Source organism: Pituophis catenifer, unplaced genomic scaffold (genome assembly GCF_029215685.1).
Source record: "Pituophis catenifer annectens isolate HBS135680 unplaced genomic scaffold, rPitCat1.0.hap2 SCAF_8, whole genome shotgun sequence".
Classification (NCBI taxonomy): domain Eukaryota; kingdom Metazoa; phylum Chordata; class Lepidosauria; order Squamata; family Colubridae; genus Pituophis; species Pituophis catenifer.
Genome location: NW_027256888.1, coordinates 71,941,972 through 71,961,467, shown reverse-complemented (window position 1 = coordinate 71,961,467; position 19,496 = coordinate 71,941,972). Strand labels below are relative to the sequence as shown.

Here is a 19,496-nt window from a genome sequence, read left to right as displayed (position 1 = left end):
GGATATTTTTCGGACTTAAGGCTTGGACTTTGTGAATGACTTCTGACTACTCTTTGAACTCTTGGTTGCCCCAGCAACGGACTACAGATACGCTGACTCCTGTTTCTAGAGTTGATAAGAAACTTGGCAGGCATTCGGAAAGTAGCTGCCAGAATTTTTATCTGCCGAAGGAATTCAGCTCGGCTTGTAAAAATAAATCACTGGTAGACATCTTTTGCTCGTGTGTCTGCTTATGTGAGGTGGGGGGACAGAATAAGAACATCCAGTCCCAAACATTCTATTGCTGTGGGTTTCTCGGGGTTCTCTTAGGTTGGTTGTTTTCTGCAGATATTTCATAACAAATCTAGGTAATATTATCAGTCCTTTGATGATACCTAGTTTGATAATGAAACGTCTCCGAGAAAACAACCAAGCTTAGAGAGCACCAAAGAACCCACACTTCATCCCTGAGCTACAAATATATTCTTCTATCAGTACTATTCTACCATTGAATTAGTATGAATAATAAACTGAGGACACTGGTTAGGAAGCAGCACTTGAAAGATCCAAAATTAATTCGGATAAACGGTCAAGAAGGGCCTAATAACAGGGGTGGGCTGCTGGAGGTTCACAGGGATTCGAGAGAACCTCTAGCTAAGATTCTGTGCAGTTTGGAGAACCCGCAAAACCCACTCCTGGCTGGCCCCGCCCCCCCCTCTCCCAGGAGTTCCCATGCAGCCCGTTTTGGATGCAGATAAGTGCAGGGTGTGCGCGGAGGCTAAGGGAGGGTGAAAAACGGGCCTACTGGAAGTTCGGGAAGGCCGGAAACGGGGCAGTTTCCAGCCTCCAGGGGGACTCCGGAGCCTGGGGAGGCCATTTTCGCCAGTGGTCAAATTCAATTTTTTTTTTATTACTGGCTCTGTGGGTGTGGCTTGGTGGGCGTGGTGTGGCTTGGTGGGCGTGGCAGGGGAAGGATACTGCAAAATCTCCATTCCCACCCCACTCTGGGACCAGCCAGAGGTGGTATTTGCCAATTCTCCAAACTACTCAAAATTTCCGCTACCGGTTCTCTGAACTACTCAAAATTTCTGCTACCGATTCTCCAAAACCAGAATTCTCCAGAACCTGCTGGATTTCACCCCTGATTTTTGCCCCTCCCCCTCCCCGGTGCAGGAGGCTGACTAGGCCACGCCCAACCAGCAACCGGGCAGAGAATCCCTTGCAAAAAATTTTGAAACCTACCCCGGCTTAATAATACATTTTTTACCTTATGATTCTGGAATCAGACACCTGTCTCTCTTTTTTCTTCCAAAAGAGAACAGGAGTGGTAGCAAGGGATTGTTAAAACTTCATACAACTAAGGAACTCAATTTGAAAGTTTTATTTAGGAACCATCTTTTTGTTTCTATGTTTAACCATAATTTATACCCCATTTTTTCTTGACTGTGAGATCAAAGTAAGGTTCTAAAGAGATCAAAGTAACATTCTAAAGAATAAAATGATTTTACTAGTGAAAAGTAAAATTTACCGATTACAATCCTGATTAACAGGAAACATTTTAACTCCCTTCCCTAAAATAAGTTACAAGTGACTGGAATAATGGAAGTGCCATCTCTTGAAAAAGTGGCTGGCTCTACTCTTTTGAAAGTGAACAACTGTGACTTTATTTGTGAATGACATTAAAGGGCAAGACCAGACCAATTTCTATATAAAATAGGCAGAATAGGACAACTGTACATATTTAATATTTGAGGGTGTCTTTCCCGCCGCCTTGAAAGAGGCGGTTGTGAAGCCCCTCCTCAAGAAGCCTTCCCTGGACCCGGCTATATTATCAAATTATCGTCCAGTCTCCAATCTTCGCTTTGTTGCGAAGGTTGTTGAGAGTGTGGTGGCGCAACAACTACCCCGATACCTGGATGAAGTTGTCTATCTGGATCCGTTCCAGTCGGGCTTCAGGTCACGATACAGCACAGAAACGGCATTGGTCGCATTGGTGGATGATCTCTGGAGGGCTCGGGACAGAGGTTGCTCCTCTATCCTGGTCCTATTGGATCTCTCAGCGGCTTTTGATACCATCGACCATGGTATCTTACTGCACCGGCTGGAGAGGTTAGGAATAGGGGGCACCGTACTTCGGTGGTTCTCCTCCTTCCTCTCTGACCGTTCGCAGTTTGTGTTGGCAGGGGGGCAGAGGTCGACCTCGAGGCACCTTATTTGTGGGGTGCCGCAAGGGTCAGTCCTCTCACCCCTTCTGTTCAACATTTATGTAAAACCGCTAGATGAGATCATCCGTGGTTTTGGGGTGAGTGTTCATCAGTATGCTGATGACACGCAACTATACATCTCCACCCCAGACCAACCCAATGATGCCCTTGCTGTGATGTCCCGTTGCCTGGAGGCCGTGCGGATCTGGATGGGGAGAAACAAGCTCAGACTCAACCCCTCCAAGACCGAGTGGCTGTGGCTTCCGGCGTCCCGGTATAGTCAGCTGGTACCATCACTGACAATAGGGGATGAGATCTTGCTCCCCACAGAGAGGGCCCGCAACTTGGGTGTCCTCCTGGATTCACGGTTATCTTTAGAAGATCATTTGACGGCCGTGGCCAGGGGTGCCTTTTATCAGGTTCGCCTGATCCGCCAGTTGCGTCCCTTTCTGGATCGGGACGCCTTGCGCACGGTCACTCATGCCCTAGTTACCTCCCGTATGGACTACTGTAATGCTCTCTACATGGGGCTCCCCTTGAAAAGCACCCGGAGGCTCCAACTGGTCCAGAACGTAGCCGCGCGGTGATTATGGGCGCAGCTCGTTACGCCCATGTAACACCTCTCCTACGCGAGCTGCACTGGCTCCCGGTGGTCTTCCGGGTGCGATTCAAGGTGTTAGTTATCACCTTTAAAGCGCTCCATGGCTTAGGACCTGGGTACCTACGAGACCGTCTTTTGCCACCAATAGCCTCCCACCGACCAGTTCGTTCTCACAGGGAGGGACTACTCAGGGTACCGTCAGTCAAATTATGTCGACTGGCGACTCCCAGGGGGAGGGCCTTCTCTGTGGGGGCTCCAACCCTTTGGAATGAACTGCCCCCGGAGATACGGAATATCCCTGATCTCCGTGCTTTCCGCCGTGCCCTCAAGACCCTGATGTTCCAACAGGCAGGGCTAAACATACAAACATGCGAATGATTTTTTAAATGTTATCTAATTCTGGGTTTTATTTAATTGACCAAACTAAGTAACAATTTTAATTAGCAATTATATGATGTTTGTGTGTCTATATTTTTCTTGACTGTACACCGCCTTGAGTCCTACGGGAGAAAGGCGGTATAGAAATATAATAAATAAATAAAATAAATAAATAAATAAATAATACATAAATACGTAGTTTCACCAAGCCTCACTATTGAGACATTGCATTTGACCCACATAATTCAACTCATTTTTCTACACAGTGTTGTGGCCTGTCAGCTTCCATCAGTCGAAACAGAGGAGTAAGAGGAGGCGTGGGAGTCAGGGTCAGCATCAAGGCAAACTGGGAGCTCTGAGGGGGAAGAGGGAATGGAGCTGGGAGAGAGAGAGAGAGAGACAGAGGCGGAGCCTGAGCCATCCGTCAGCCCTCAGATGGAGAGTCAACAGCCCCCAAGTCTGGCGGTGGCTGATGGGGAAGAGGAGGAACAGCTGAGCCCAGTGCCTGATGAGCAGAAGGCAGAGGAGAGGAGAGCAGTGGAAATCTGTGGGCTGATCCTTGGGACGGAAGAGCCACCTCTGCTAGCAAGGCCCCATCCTAGCTCTGGGGATAAAAGGCAGGGGGCGGAGATGAATAAGTGTGGCAGACAACTATTCATCTTCTGGACGGACGGCCTTGTCAGCCTGAGAGAGAAACTTTTTGCCGGGGCTGCCGGCACTCTTAATAAAGGAATCTTTTGAGTTCACGTCAGAGGCTTTGTCGTGTTTGGGGAGCTGGGTCAGAACACACAGTATATGAGCCAGAGAGATACAAACCTTATCTGATTCATAGGCTCCTAATCTACAGCTAAGATCCGCATAACCCCAAGCAAAAGTTTTATTCCAGGTGGGCGGAAGGAGTACTTTGTTCATTTCTACAGCCAAAATTCCTTTGTCTGTGCATACTATCTGCCCCACCAGCTCCTTCAGTTCTGTTTTAAAGAAAAAAATAAAAGATAATCAGGATTCACATTTTTTTATCTTATCATACAGAGCACTTCCCTAAATGAGATTTGAAGAAAGCCGTACTAGAGGCAAACAGGTAGTCCTTGACTTACGACTAGGCCTGCCAAAAGCTACATTTCACCCGATTTCGAAGTTATCACGTGATTGCATTTTCGGTGCTTGGCAACCGGCTCACTTTTATGATTGTTTGCAGCATCCCATAGTCAAATGACCATAGTTTTCAATTTATTTTTATTTTTTTTGGCCAATTTCCTGCATTTACTTCCATTTTCTGGCAAAAATGCTCATTGGGTAAGTAACGACTGCAAAAAAATGTTGTAAAATCGGGTCTAGTCACATGACAAACAGAGACACCCCCCCCCCCCCCTTAATCACAGCAATGAATTATGACTGTAATTCTGGACTCAGTTACGGTTGTAAATCGAGAACTACCTGTATAAATATCTGAAAACTTCACAAAAATTTAAAATGTATTTCTGGCAGACTTTTTTATATTCTCCGTTCTTTTAGTTATTTTTTTATAACTTTAAAATATAAAATAACTATTTTATAACCAGCAGCAACTGAAAAAGGAACCTTCCAAATATACCAAGTCCTTGAGTATGGCACAGCAATCTGTTGTTCTTCCCTCAGTACTGTGTTTGAAGAATCAAGTTTTTGTTCAATATTATGAGTGGTGAAAAAGGTGTCAGGTGTTGGAGAGGTTTACAGGGATGATGGACAGAGATTAATTAAAAGCAGCAATGGGTAAAAACAATAAATAGAAAGACTTAAAACAAAGCCTTGAAGATTGCATGCCATCTTCTAAAAAATCACTAAAAAAAATACACAAAATAGCACAAAGCATAATGAATCCCCAGAATGTATACATAGTACAAGATTGGTCTACATCTACCGTGTTTCCCCCAAAATAAGACCTCCCCAGATAATAAGCCCAATCGGGCTTTTGATCTCATGTTCTAAAATAACCCCCCTCCGAAAATAAGCCCTCCCCAAAAATATTTAAATACATGTGCAGCCGGTCCCCGCCATTTCCTCTGGTTGGGTTAGGGCGACAGAGCTGGAAATCAGGTAACACGGCAAGAGGAGCCCCATCTTGCACCACGCACCCCAAATTAAGACCTCCCCGAAAATAAGGCCAAGCACTTATTTCGGGGTTAAAAAAAAATATAAGACAGGATCTTATTTTCAGGGAAACACGGTACGTATGAAATCAGTAAGCAAATATTTAAATTTGAGATGGCAGGCCAGATATCTCAACTTATAAATGTAATTGTGGGAAAAGGAATCGCAAAGCTGACTACAAAGTGCTATTAAAATATGCCAAGAATAAGGGAAACGATCATGTGTACCTTTTACTGGTGCAAGAGAAGGCTTGAGGTTGTCTAAATGGTGGAAGAAAATCTTGTCATTTGTGATGCCAGGGGGAACAGAAATTCCGCTCATTTCTCCATTAATTCTGCTTCTCACTCGTTTTGGTGGGTGAGGTTTCTTAAATAACTGCAAGTAGGAAAGAGAACACGGCAAGCTTAATAGCAGGATTAGGTAGATTTTCAGCAAAACCACCTAATTTGCAGAAATGCCGTTCAAAACGTGTCAGTGTCATAACTCTTTTTGCAAGTACAACATGCTGTTATTTAACTTTCTCTATTTCCTGCCCACACACAACTATCAATGCCTCAGTACTTCTGTGAGGAAGAACAACAGGACTCTGCTTGAAATATTGGGGTATTATGCACACGGTAACAGAAAGCATAAGAGGCAGGCGTATCCCAACATCACAATCACATGCAAGAACAATTTTTGGTTGGGTTATCAACATTTTGAGGGAGATTGGATCCCTGGCTATTTCAGGGAACAATTGATATCTGGGTTTCTTTGTTTTTCCTCCTGAATTTGTTTGTTTATTCAATTGCTGAGGCTTATGCACAGTTCCAATAAAGATTCTGGTTGGGCTGCTTGCTGTTGGCTTGTTTGGCAGTTCCTTTATTGGGGTACTGTTTATTTGATTGTTGGTCTGATATTAATATTAGTGTTAATCTATGCTCATCTGGGTGCTGATTGGTGGTGGGGAGCTGTTTGGGTCTTTTTGCTCCTTTTTGTTTCTTTTGCATAATATGCAAATATTGTGGATGTCTATATGTCTTATTAGCACTCTAGATGCACCCTTACTAGCACTGATAAAGTTACCTAGTTTGGATAATGAAACATTGGCAAGAAAACAACCAAGCTCAGAGAAAAACAAAGACCCCTCATTTCAACCCTGAGCTACAAATATTCTCCTTTATTGGTGCTCCTAAAGCTACAGAGCCTGGAGTTGCTATAGTTACCAAAATCCCAACGTATCTAGAAGGAAGCAGGTTGGGAAAAGTCTTACAGATCTCCCAAAATGTGAGTAAAAATCAACTCTTTCACAAAAACACTACCTGTTTAGGTATCTGCCCAAAATTATTAATGAATCCAATTGTAGCTGTTTCTTTCAATGGATCGTTGATGTTGTAGATGTCCACTTGCCCCTCATAAAAGAGGTGATGGAAAACATTGACAGCTTCTACTGCAGCCGGCCCTTGCTGTTTATAGCCAAAGATTAAGTCGATCCATTCATGTAAGTGTGCGCTCACAAAATCACACTCCAAAGCCTGCAATTTAGAATAGAGAGGTTAAATTGAGACAATGGGTTCTATTTACCAACAGACAATTCTATCGGTTCCGTTTACCACGGAGGAGTAAGAGTAACAGTTAAAGAAACAGGATGACTTGTCTGCACCCAAAGATTATTTTTCCAGAAAAAAAAAAAAAAAGAGTAATTCGTTCCATATTTTATCTGAGCAAAAATGTAAGCTGGAATATTTATTATAGTATAGCCTTTATTGTCATTGTACATCATGCGTACAACGAAATTGGCTTTAGCCTCACTGGTGCAATCCATGACAAAAAAAATACAAACAACATACCGTATTTTTCGTAGTATAAGATGCACCGGACTGTAAGACGCACCTACCTTTTTTGGTGAGGAAAAGAAGAAAAAGAAATCTCCCTCTGCCTAAGAGCAATTTTGCCTCCCTTCAGCAAACAGCTTGCTTTACTTTCATTTTCGGTTTCAGCATAGCTTGATTAGCACAAGGGAAAAAAAAATCTGCTCCAGCAATTTTCTTCCTTGCAAGCAAGCAGCAGAGCCCTGCGCAAAACAGCTGAGAGCAAATCAGCGGAGAGTCGGGAGGCCGATCCAATCAACTTGTGCTAATTAGCCTGTGCTGAAGCTGAAAGGAGCTGTTTTTTTCTTGCTGTTTGCTTGCAAGGAGGTAACTGCTGAGAGGCACAGGCCAAAGGGTGGGGCCCAGTGGGTGGGTGGGGCTACATTCGGTGTATAGGACCCACCTAAATTTTCACCCCCTTTTAGGAGGGGGGGAAGGTGCGTCTTATACTCTGAAAAATACGGTATATATATATAAAGAATATATATATATATATAAATTTATATATATATATATATATATATATATATATATATATATATATATATATATATATGTATATAAAGAATAATCCCTATGCAAGTAATTAGGGGGGGGGGGAAGAAAAAGAAAAAAAAAAGAAAAATAGTCATACGTTTCCGCGTGCGTGTGGAGTGATTGTGGTTGTGTTTAAGAGTCTGACAGCCCAAGGATAGAAACTATTTTTAAACCTATCTGTTTGGCTGGCTATGCTTCGATGTCTTCTGCCCAATGGCTTTCTATCATATTACTTTCTATCGTAATAGAAATATTAAGATTTCTATCCCTCCTTTATTACTTTATAAGTAATTCAAGGCAGGGGTGAAATGCTACCGGTTTGGACCGGTTTGGAGAACCGGTAGCGACGGCAGCGCGAGGGTCTGCCCACCCGCCCGGTCGTCATTACTTCCTGATTTTAACCAAGAAGTACCTGCTTTTTACCCTTTGTGCATGCGCAGAAGGGTTTGCACATGCGCAGAGAGTCCGCGCTCGCATGTGATGCGCGGCGGGTGCACTTCCGAACCGGTAGGGAAGTAGATTTCACCCTGATTCAAGGCAATGAACATATGTAAGAAATATATATATATTTCTTCCTCCTTCTATTTGCTCCACAACAACCCTATAAAGTGAGTTGGGCTGAGAGAGAGGGACTGACCCAAAATCACCCAGCAAGCTTTCATGGCTAAGGTGGGACTAGAACTCACGGTCTCCTGGTGATTGGACCAAAGTCATCCAGCTAGCTTTCGTGCTTAAGGCAGGACTAAAACTCACAATCTTTTGGTAATTGGTCCAAAGTCACGCAGTCAGCTTTCATGCCTAAGGTGGAGCTAGAACTCACAGTCTCCTGCTGATTGTTCCAAAGTCACCCAACTAACTTTTGTGCCTAAGACAGGAATTGAACTCACAATCCCCTAGTTTCTAAGTCACCACTTAACCACTACAGCAAACTGGATCTCTCAATTTATTACAACACAACTCAAACATTGGATGAAAATCAGTATGTCTGCCTATTCTTTTCAAAATTTCTCTCTCTCTCTTGTTTGTAAAACAGAAAGTTGCATTACCTCCCGATGTACTCTAATGAATTCACGGGGATCCCCTTTTGCCCATGGAGGAAGGATTACATCTCCAAGTTTGGTGCCATTCTGCTTGCAACCTATAAAACAAAAATGTATCTTGAATACTGCATAATTCATTGTACTTGCATGTCTCCTGGGAAGATTTGACTATTATACTATCTATAAGAGAGGAACATAAAACGTTAATTTTATTTTTTGAAACCAATACTGGTAGGCAGGCCTTGATATGTTTTATTTTCTTATAAGAATGCCAAGATCTAACACCTAGTGCTTAATACAAAGAAAATGCACAATTAAAGAATATGGCGCTTTCAGATCAAATATTAAGGATTGTTCTTCTTTCTTTCTGGTTTCTTCCAAGCTATTTTTACTAAAACAAAATAAATTAAGTAGGTGGTTCCTATTGTTAAACTATTATCATGACATTATTAGGTGATTGTGAGCCGCGGTGGTGCAGTGGTTGGAATGCAGTACTGCAGGCTGCTTCTGCTGACTGTCGGCTGCCTGCAATTTGGCAGTTCGATTCTGACCTGCTCAAGGTTGATTCAGCCTTCCATCCTTCCAAAGTCGGTAAAATGAGGACCCAGGTTATGGGGGAAATATGCTGACTCTGTAAACCGCTTAGTAAAGCACTATAAAGTGGTATATAAGTCTAAGTCGTATTGCTATTTGTTGCAAACAAGTCATAAATCTACCACAAAGAATCCTGGTCTAGTTTTTGCACACCTCTGTCTAAACCACGGGTTCCCAACTTCTGGGCCAGTGCTTGCTAGTGAGCTGCAGCCCATTCAGAACCAGGCCGCGAAAGTGTTGGGCGAGCTGGGCGTACACGCAGCTGTATTTGCAGGAGTGGCGGGTGTGCAAATGGAGCTTGGCATGTGAGCATGCACTTACCGCTTGCATAGAACTATCTTTCTGTTATTATAACCAATCTCAATAAAGTGTCATTCTGGTCTTGCTGTGGAATTTAGTGTTTGGTCTTTATTTATTTTATTTATTTATTTTTCAATTTATACACCGCCCTTCTCCCTAAGGACTCAGGGCGGTGCATAGCCAGAATTAAGAACATGAAATACAAATATTAAGAACAATTAATATATATATAAATTTGGTCTTGTTCTTCCTAGTGAAGCGGACAACATCCTTGTTCACCAACCACATTATAAATCAGTTTTATGTTCTTTTGACCACGATCTCTCAAGAATATACAGGCAGCCCTCAAACTTACGACCATTGGTTTATTCACTATTTGACGTTACAGTGGCACTGAAAAAAGTGACTTATGACTGCTCCTCACACTTACGACTGTTGCTGTACCTCCACAATCAAATTGGCCTGAATTTAACAAAGGTTGCAGTGTCCCAGGGTCAGGTGATCACTATTTTTGACCTTCCCACAAGCAAAGTCAGTGACGGAAGCTGGGGTCGATTAATGACCATGTGATTCACTTAACAACTGCAACAATTCACTTAACAGCCTTGTTAAGTGGCAAAAAAAAAGCATTGTAAAATTGGGCAGCGCTAACCTAACAACCATCTTGCTTATCAAGGGAAATTCTGATCCCAATGGGGGTCATAAGTCGAGGACTCTGTAACTGAAAATAGTTTCTCTCACTGTCAGAGAATTCATGACTGGCAGAGACATGGTAACAAGGTCAGTCAATGAATAGGGCTTAGTAACAAGGTCAGCCAATAGGAGCTGAGACGGGAAAGAGCCTGGGCGTGGCTCTGTCTGTCTGCTGAATTGAAACTGATACTCATCTCTGCTGTTCTCTCCTTTGCCTGTGTTTTTTGCCTGTAACTCTCTATCACGTTGGAAGAATTTGCTGTTGGTATTGTAGGTGTTATTATGTATATAAAGAGAAGCTAATGAATCCTGCTGAATCAGTTATCTGTGTGTGCTTTCTGGATGTGATTTCTGCAACAAACTCAGACACTCACCTAGATCGAAGTTGTTAGAGTTAAGCAACAACTCTGGGAGGTAGAAGAATTCTGGGATCAGCTCCTTGACATCGGCCATATTGTGCTTGGATGCAGAGTACCAGGCTTCCCGCACGCTGTGAAACATTCGGTCGGCCAAGTCGAAGTGGCCACCCTATGGAAGGAAAAAAGGATATCTTCATTGTAACTTTGAAATAATTTTTTTAAAAAACAATACCCATCTTTCTTCTCCTCCCATATGCCGTATTTTTCGCTCCATAAGACACACCTAGTTTTAGAGGAGGAAAACAAGAAAAAAGATATCCTGAACTGGAGCCTGAGAGGACCACAGATAGGTGTCCTCTCATGTGCCAGCTCTGCCTATTGACTTCTGCACAGCGGAAAAGAGACAGAAGAAGCGGGCAATGAGAAAGAGGCGGGGTTCAGCACTGTAAAAGGACCCCGCTACCGCGGCCCGGCTGCTATTCACCATGACGCAATATTCGCTCCATAAGACGCAGAGACATTTCCACCCACTTTTTTTGGGGGGGGGGGAAGTGTGTCTTATGGAGTGAAAAATACAGTAAGTCGGGGATCAGAGCGACATGTGAGCTTAGCTAAAGATCAATCAATGATATTTATTCAGTCAATGACCAGCAAAATTTTAAAGAACAAAAATAGAGCGACGAAAACTAATTCAATAAAACACTCACAACTAGCAAAATAAATCACATAGCATTCACTCCTCTAGTGCTATGTTAATACAGTTGTTAACCGGATGATAGATAAGTAAATAAATAGCTACACTTCAAAACATTAAAAAAAAAAATTTGAAGAGAGATCCATTAAGGAGTATTAATTTTGGGATTCAGTGTCACTTTCTGATTGGGGATAGTCCAGATAGTCTCAACTTACAATCCTTCGTTTAATGACTGCTGAAAATTATGACACCACTGTAGAAAAGTCACTTATGACAGTGTTTCACACTTATGACCACTGCAGTATCTGCATGGTCACATGATCAAAATCCAGCCACTTGGCAACTGACTCATATTTATGACGGTTACAGTGATTTGAGGTCATGTGGTCACCTTTTGTGACCTTATAACAAGCAACGTCACTTAATAACTGTGTGTTGTGACCCAGGCCCAAGTAGGTAGTATTAGACGCAAACAGTTCCAAAACAAAGAGACTTTATTAGAACAGCTGAGAATTAACTCATTCTCAGCGTCGTCCAAATTAAATCAAAACGAGCTCTTCATAACACAAATTCTTCAGTCTAATCACCAACCTTGGTATAATTAGGCAAACTGCCAAAGGCTTCTCTTGGCAAAAGTTCAGAAGCAGAAGACGCCGGCAAGAGATAAGTGCAGCAAGACAAGAACAAGTCTATCAACGTTGTTTTCCGACAAAGAGCCCAAGAGCCATTACTGGTCTTTTAAGCCTTACGGGAGGGGCCAATCTTCTCTTGGCCCTATTCCCGAGTCATCCTCTTTGCTGTAGCTGCTCCTACCTTCTGGCAGCTCTTCTCATACGTGCACTAGGAACAGGCTCCTCCTGTTCCTCTGCCTCTCTACTGTCAGCCTCTGGAGTCCGCACCTCACTCCCCGATGGCCCTGGCCCCATCTCTGCCTCTGATGCAGAGCCCTCATCCGGGCCTTTCCCCGCCTCCAGGACTGGCCCCTGTTCTTCCTCAGCCTCATTGCTGTCTGACTCTGCTGTCAGCTCCACAGGCTGCTGGTGGACCACAACACTGTGCTACTAATTTAATAACTGCGGTGATTCATTGAACAACTGTGGCAAGAAAGGTCGTAAAATGGGGCAAAACTCATTGAACAACTGTCCCGCTTAGCAACAGAAATTTTGGGCTCAATTGTGGTCATAAGTCAAGACTCAGGACAAAGTCACTCACGAGATTTACTCCAAAATTTGCAAGACTAATTTACATCTAAAAACAAATTTGCCCACCGTCTGGCCACACACATAACTCACGATGTTCTGGCATGATAAATAACAAGCACAATAAGCACCTAACAGGTTTAAGGATGACGAATGGCTACATGGAGCAATGCACCGATAGAGACTTAAGTATGCGAGAATTATGTTGCAAAGCAAGCACTGCAAAACACAGGAAGAAGCTATATATTTTACCTGCAGTCTTAAAAATATCTGCGTGAAAGGTTCCATTCGCACAAGATATGAAGCGACTATCATTGCTGATGAATAGTGGGTGCCATAATGATAGGCCGGGGTTTCACCTGAAAGAAAACAATATTAATCAAAGCAGGAATGGAATGAAAAGTAAACTCGACCATTTCAATAGCTTCAGTGAATGAATAAGCTTAAGAGATTTTGAGGGAGGAGAAGGTAATATATCCGAGTAATCTAGTAGTGGGGCTGCAGCAAATTTCCCTAAAAGCTACAGTCATATATCCTATCTTGTTAGAAAGATTACTAGGGTTGATTCTCAAGCCTAATTAAACCAAATGAAATTGGTGAAACCAAGTGGAAAATGTGTATCTTTTTAAATTAATGTAGACCAGGGATGTCAAACTCGCAGCCGGATGCGTCACATGCTGGCCACGGCCACCCCTAGTTTAGTGAAAAAGTCACAATATGTCACGTGATGACGTGAGTTATACTTTAGTTAAATGAGTTATACCTTAGTTAATATTAAAGCAATGTTCTTATGGTTTAGAGAGCAAATCATTTATTTCACACTTGGCCAATAAAGAATTCTGTTCTGTTCTATTCTGTTCTGTTCTGTTCTATTCTATTCTATTCTATCCACTTTTTTATGATGTCCATGACATCAGTGAAAATTCCAAATTAACTCCATCAACTAAAACAATTGGCTTATCTGTTTGAAATATTAATGAAATTTGTAATTGTAATATGTAATGAATAAATATGTAATTTAGTACATTACATTAATGTAATGTAATAATATTAAGATATAAATTAGCATGATCTGTAAAATAGTAAAGATAATAGATTAAGTTTTTTTTTAAAAAAAAGAATAAACATGTTATATACAGGTAGTCCTCGACTTATGACAATTGAGACCAAAATATCTATTGCTAAGCAAGGCAATTGTTAAGTGAGTTTTGCCCCATTTTACGACCTTTCTTGCCACAGTTGTTAAGTGAATGACTGCAGTTGTTAAGTTAGTGAATCTGGCTTCCCCATTGATTTTGATTCTCAGAAGGTCACAAAAGGTGATCATATGATCCTGGAACATTGCGACCGTGATAAATACGAGCCAGGTGCCATGGGTCCAAATTTTGATCATGGGCCATGGGGATGCAGCAATGGTCGTGTGAAAAATGGTCGTAAGTCACTTTTTTCAGTGCTACTGGAACTTTGAACGGTCACTAAGCAAGCTGTTGTAAGTCGAGAACTAACTGTACGCAGAAATTCACACAGCTGATAAATTCCCAGGCTAAGAACTCACCGTTCGGATCTTCCCAGTCTTTGTAGCGTTTTTTATATTGAGCTAATCTCTCATCAGTCTGGGCCCCCATTGGTCTGGCCAAGTTTCTAAATGTCTTTGGGTTGTTAAGATCCAATTCCTTGAAAAGAAGGAGGAAATAAAAACCATCCAAGGATTAGCAAAGGCCATTCATTAGAGGAAGACTGCAACCATATTTGATAGGCCAGACAAACCCATCTTGGATTTATAGTAATTCTCTACAGGGCTGCCTTAACGCATGGCCCTGATGGGTACTTGGCTGCGCGCCCAACGAGCATAGGGACCCCACACTAATCTGTGTATGTAAACCCTTCAATGCACCTTGTATCATTTAAATACAGCAACTGTAAGGCTTACTGAGTATTATTGTGTTTTTCAACACCGATTTTGTTGGAAGTGCCAATAAAATATACACGTTTAATTTTATCAACCATTTACATTTTTATTTCTGTGAGTCAGTGGTGAAATCCCCCCCCCCCCCGGTTTTATATGGCTCACCAAACCGGTAGCATCAGCAGCAGGAGGCTCCGCCCACTCGCCGGGACGTCATTACATCCCGGTTTTTTTTTACCATCAAGAGGCACACGTGCGCATAGCAGGCGTGCACCCGTTTCCGAACCAGTGGCGAAAGCAAGTGGATTTCACCGCTGCTGTGAGTAGTTGTCGTAGGGGCCCCAGTACATTGCTTTTCCCGGGGCCCATAATGCTGTTAAGATGGCCCCAATTCTCTGAAATGAGCCTTTATTACTATTGGATCTCTGGCACTCTTTAAGTTCAAAATCTCACTATGAATTGATAATAAATTCACTAACAATATTAATAACATAATTATAACTATAATCAGCAACTTTATTATCTAAAATTAATAACAGAGTGCATTTTAACAGTGAAGACTAATCAATTAAGAATGAACATCTCGGCAGCTGAAAACATTACAGACACTGTTGGCTGAAGGGATTAATTTAACTTGGCTACAATATAATCAATTACAATTGAGATGGAAAGAGGACCAAAAAACTGGTATTATGTTGCATGAGGAAGAATTGGTTAGACATATAAAAGAGAAAGGTCCAATGCATATTAAAAGGCTTTATAATGTTTTGTTAGAAAGGGATTCAGAAACTGAATTAGTTAAAGATTGTATGATTAAGTGGGCACAAAATTTTGAAGAACCAGTGATGTTGGAAACATGGGAAAAAATTTGGGTTCAGAATGTAAAATTTACACAGTCGCAGAATCTGAGGGAAAACTTTTATAAAATGTTTTATAGATGGCACTTAGACCCCAAAAAATTGTCGTGTATGTACCCTAATGTTTAGCCAAAATGTTGGAGATGTGACTGTTTAGATGCTACATATTATCATGTTTGGTGGACTTGTAGGAAAGTTAAGGCTTTTTGGATAAAAATTTGGTGGGTCATGCAGAATGTTTTAAAGAAAAAAATTCAATTCTCTCCACAACTGTTTTTATTGGGTATAGTTAAGGGTTTCACATTGGGTGAAACAAAGTTGATATTGTATATGATAACAGCAGCAAGATTATTGATAGGTAAATATTGGAAAAATGAAGCTTTGCCCACTATCGAGGAATGGACTATGAAGATGGCCAGTTTTGCAGAGATGGCGAAGATTTCAGCATATCTAAAAGATTGTTCACAAGAGACTTATGAATGGGAATGGAAAAAGTGGATAGATTATGTTCAGAACAAATACCAAACTAGGAAGTATCAAATAGCTTTCATTTGAAAATGATATATCAAGATAGAAATATGTTAATGTAATGAAGATAAAAAAGAAAATTATAAGGGGGAGGGAGGGGTTCAAGTTTTATATAAGTTTTATACAAAGGGTTTTTTTTTTTTTACTTGATATGAGTATACTGTGTGGAAGTCCGGGGGGAGGGGAGGGCTAGGGAGGGTTAGGGAGGTTGGGAAGGTTGGGGTGGGTTGAGGGGGGGGGGGAAAGGGGTGAAAATGTAATTGTAAAACTTTTGCAATAAAAAAAAAAAGAATGAACATCTCATTTTAAAACAATGTAAGTTACTCTTGTTTTCTATCAGCAATTCAAGTTGTATCTAGCCACAGAATTTAGAATAAACGCTGAAGGATCATTTCAAATATCTAGCTGCCATCCTTCTGAGGTCGGTAAATTGAGAATCCATATTGTTGGGGGCAATACGCCGACTCTGTAAACAACTTAGGGTTGTAAAAGCATTGTGAAGTGGCATATAAATCTAAGTGCTATTGCTATTATATATTAAGTAAGCAAATACGCTTTCTAGCCCTTATTAGGAATAAATTGAAATGTAGGCTTATTTGCAACTTTGCCATACATCGGTGTTGGTATTTACCTCTGAATCGTAGTCAGCAAGGATCCATGGAAAGACAGGATACTGCATAAGGTCATTATAGGATCGACCCGCCAAAGTGTTTAAGTGCATCAGGTATTGGAAGTTACTGATTTCACCTCTCTTGAGAGAGAGAGAGAAGGAGGGAGAGAGACCAGCATTTGAATTCATTGGTCAATTACAAAACTTCAAAATGTAAATTTGTCTACTGCTTTATATAACATGAACATAAAGTTCCAAGATTGCATTTTCAATATTCTGTTTCCTCCCCACATGTAAAAATGAAATAGAACTATTTATGCTTACCTCCCATCTTTGTGTAACAGATCTCTCCCCTACGAGAGTGCTCAGCAAGCCAGATCTAATGAGGAAAATTTAATCCACTGAATTAACAGAATTAAAAATTCAATAGTACAAAAAAGGCAAGGAAAAAACGTTTATTTTAAGTTAATACCAATGATTAATTTTACAGGGTGCCATTCAAATTCAGAATGGCATAGTGTAAAATTTCGCTAATTCATGAAAACTTGGATTTCAATTAATTTTATTCAGAATTGGTCTGAATGGTTTTATTTAGATGAAATATGATATTGAGATAGGGAAAAATCTCTAATCCTTGGTTCAAATTTCAAATCTCATTGGATGATCTTGGGAAAGTCTCAGTTTTATCTACTTTGAAAGAACTATTGGAGAAGACATGCTATAATTTCATGTTTACACTTTTGAGCCATAGGAAATTATCAGTATCCAGATATAGTCAGTAAGTAGAGTGTTTGAGGTGAATATTTAAGAAAAATTGTCCTATTTTCTGAAAATGAATAATATAAGAAAGGAATCCACTAATTAGTATTTTATGAGCATTTGTTTTTTAAAAAAAATCCCAAAATTTGCTTTATTTATCTGTACTTAGAACAATATATGTTAGATAACAAAGTACAGTGAAATTCAGCTATTTTTTTCTTAAATATTACATTTTAAAGTTGAGTCACAATAATATCAACCATGTTCTAACAATTATATTTTGACTTAATAAACTGACAGGTGCTTCCATAAGTACTGATTAAATTAGTTTCTGATTTAGATGAAAAATAGAAAATTATAATTTAACTGTAAATACTTTTTGTTAACCTCCATGCCAATCTGTGACAAGATTTGCTTATAAAACTGAGCTCTGAGTTGGATTACACAGAAGCAGACAATGCAAATGATTACCCTTGTTCTACGCTGGTATTAGGTCGTTGTCCGGATACGGACTCTGAGCTGTCAGTTAAAGATGGAACAACAGCCAAAAACCTTTTAAAAATTAAGAAAACAATGCAATTAGCAAACTAGACATTCCAATTAGAATTGGACAGCAACTCAGTAGCAACAAATTAATAGAACAAATTAATTAAACAAATGTTACACTTTAATGTTATCACCCACTACAGGTTACCTGCAGATACTAAACCAAGAAAAGATTTATAGTACCTTTGATAGACTTTATTTCTCACTCCTTTTTGAAATGCCAGGAGGTAGTTGCGTCCATCAGCTGAGAATACTTCAACAGCAATTGGCTGTAATAGAAAATGCCTTTTTAAAAATATGTTCCAACCAGCTGACGTTTTTATTCAGCCGAGAAATTAATTTACAGGCTTCCACTTTGCTTGAAGGAAACTGACCAAAACTAAAAATACCTACATGCAGCAGGGGTGAAATCCAGCAGGTTCTGAAGAACTGGTAGCAGAAATTTTGAGTAGTTCGGAGAACCAGCAAATACCACCTCTGGCTGGCCCCAGAGTGGGGTGGGAATGGAGATTTTACAATATCCTTCCCCCAGGAGTGGGGAGGGAATGGGGATTTTGCAGTATCCTTCCCCTGGAGTGGGGTGGGAATGGCGATTTTGCAGAATCCTCCCCCTGCCACGCCCACCAAGCCATGCCCACCAAGCCACACCACGCCCACCAAGCCACGCCCACAGAACCGGTAGTAAAAAAATTTGGATTTCACCACTGACATGCAGTCCTATCTATAAAGCATTACTCCCCATTAAACCCCATAGGGTGTTTTTAGGTATCACGTATCAAACAAGCCTAGGCCAGCATAACTACCTGCAGCAAGTATCTTCTTTTATGCACTTCTTTGATGTCTTCATAGGCAAATATGCTGCATGTCCTTTTTAGCTGACTTGGACCTTGTCTTGCGCCTCGGGGTATAATAGGCTCATGCATACTGTAGAAAGTGAGAGTAAGATGGAAGGTATAAGTGAAATTATCAATCTACAATGTTGTTCAGTAGGTTTTACTTTCTTCATTTCGGGCATTTTGTTTCCATGATCTTTCACATCGTTGTTTTCAGCGTTATTTATCTCATTGTTATCTCACGACTGGAATTAAAAACAGACTGTGTACATTTTTACATATAAATTTTTATATATCTTAACATTTTTCTCTTGCACTGTCCACTGTTGTAAAGCGTCACTCACTTTGGAGGCAGGGTCTCAATGTCCCGTATTTCCCGTGTAGCAGTCATGGTGAATCCGTCAATCACATAAAAATGTTCTTTTCCAAAGAGGAGAAGTCCCTCACTGGTGTCCAGTCCTTGAACCCGGGCACAACGATACATGTGTTGTATCTGTAACAAGACCCATTATTTAATCAAGAGCAAAAATATTGTATTTTTTTTTCCTGTTTGGTTTTGGAAGAAAATCACTTTAATTCAGGATGAAGTTTAGAATAGAAAAGAATAACAGAGTTGGAAGGGACCTTGGAGGTCTTCTAGTCCAACTCCGCTTAGGCAGGAAACTCTACACCACTTCAGACAAATGGTTATCCAATCTCTTCTTAAAAACTTCCAGTGTTGGAGCATTCACAACTTCTGGAGGCAAGTTGTTCCACTGATTAATTGTTCTAACTGTCAGGAAATTTCTCCTTAGTTCTAAGTTGCTTCTCTCCTTGATTAGTTTCCACCCATGGCTTCTTGTCCTGCCCTCAGGTGCTTTGGAGAATAGCTTGACTCCCTCTTCTTTGTGGCAATCCCT

General features: G+C 41.0%; 1 protein-coding gene across 1 annotated transcript in view; it reads right to left on the bottom strand.

The window, feature by feature from the left end:
• The window catches only part of WDFY3 (WD repeat and FYVE domain containing 3), a 203,958-nt gene that overhangs the window by 17,427 nt on the left and 167,035 nt on the right, over positions 1–19,496 (bottom strand). The window contains exons 46-58 of the mRNA XM_070948211.1: positions 18,942–19,090; positions 18,568–18,688; positions 17,948–18,033; positions 17,690–17,770; positions 16,784–16,838; positions 16,481–16,600; positions 14,114–14,231; positions 12,811–12,917; positions 10,681–10,834; positions 8,726–8,817; positions 6,594–6,806; positions 5,520–5,667; positions 3,979–4,133 (exon numbers count right to left, since the gene is read on the bottom strand). Coding sequence (XP_070804312.1) covers positions 3,979–4,133; positions 5,520–5,667; positions 6,594–6,806; positions 8,726–8,817; positions 10,681–10,834; positions 12,811–12,917; positions 14,114–14,231; positions 16,481–16,600; positions 16,784–16,838; positions 17,690–17,770; positions 17,948–18,033; positions 18,568–18,688; positions 18,942–19,090 — 1,599 coding nt within the window. The remainder of the gene's footprint in view (positions 1–3,978; positions 4,134–5,519; positions 5,668–6,593; positions 6,807–8,725; positions 8,818–10,680; positions 10,835–12,810; positions 12,918–14,113; positions 14,232–16,480; positions 16,601–16,783; positions 16,839–17,689; positions 17,771–17,947; positions 18,034–18,567; positions 18,689–18,941; positions 19,091–19,496) is intronic.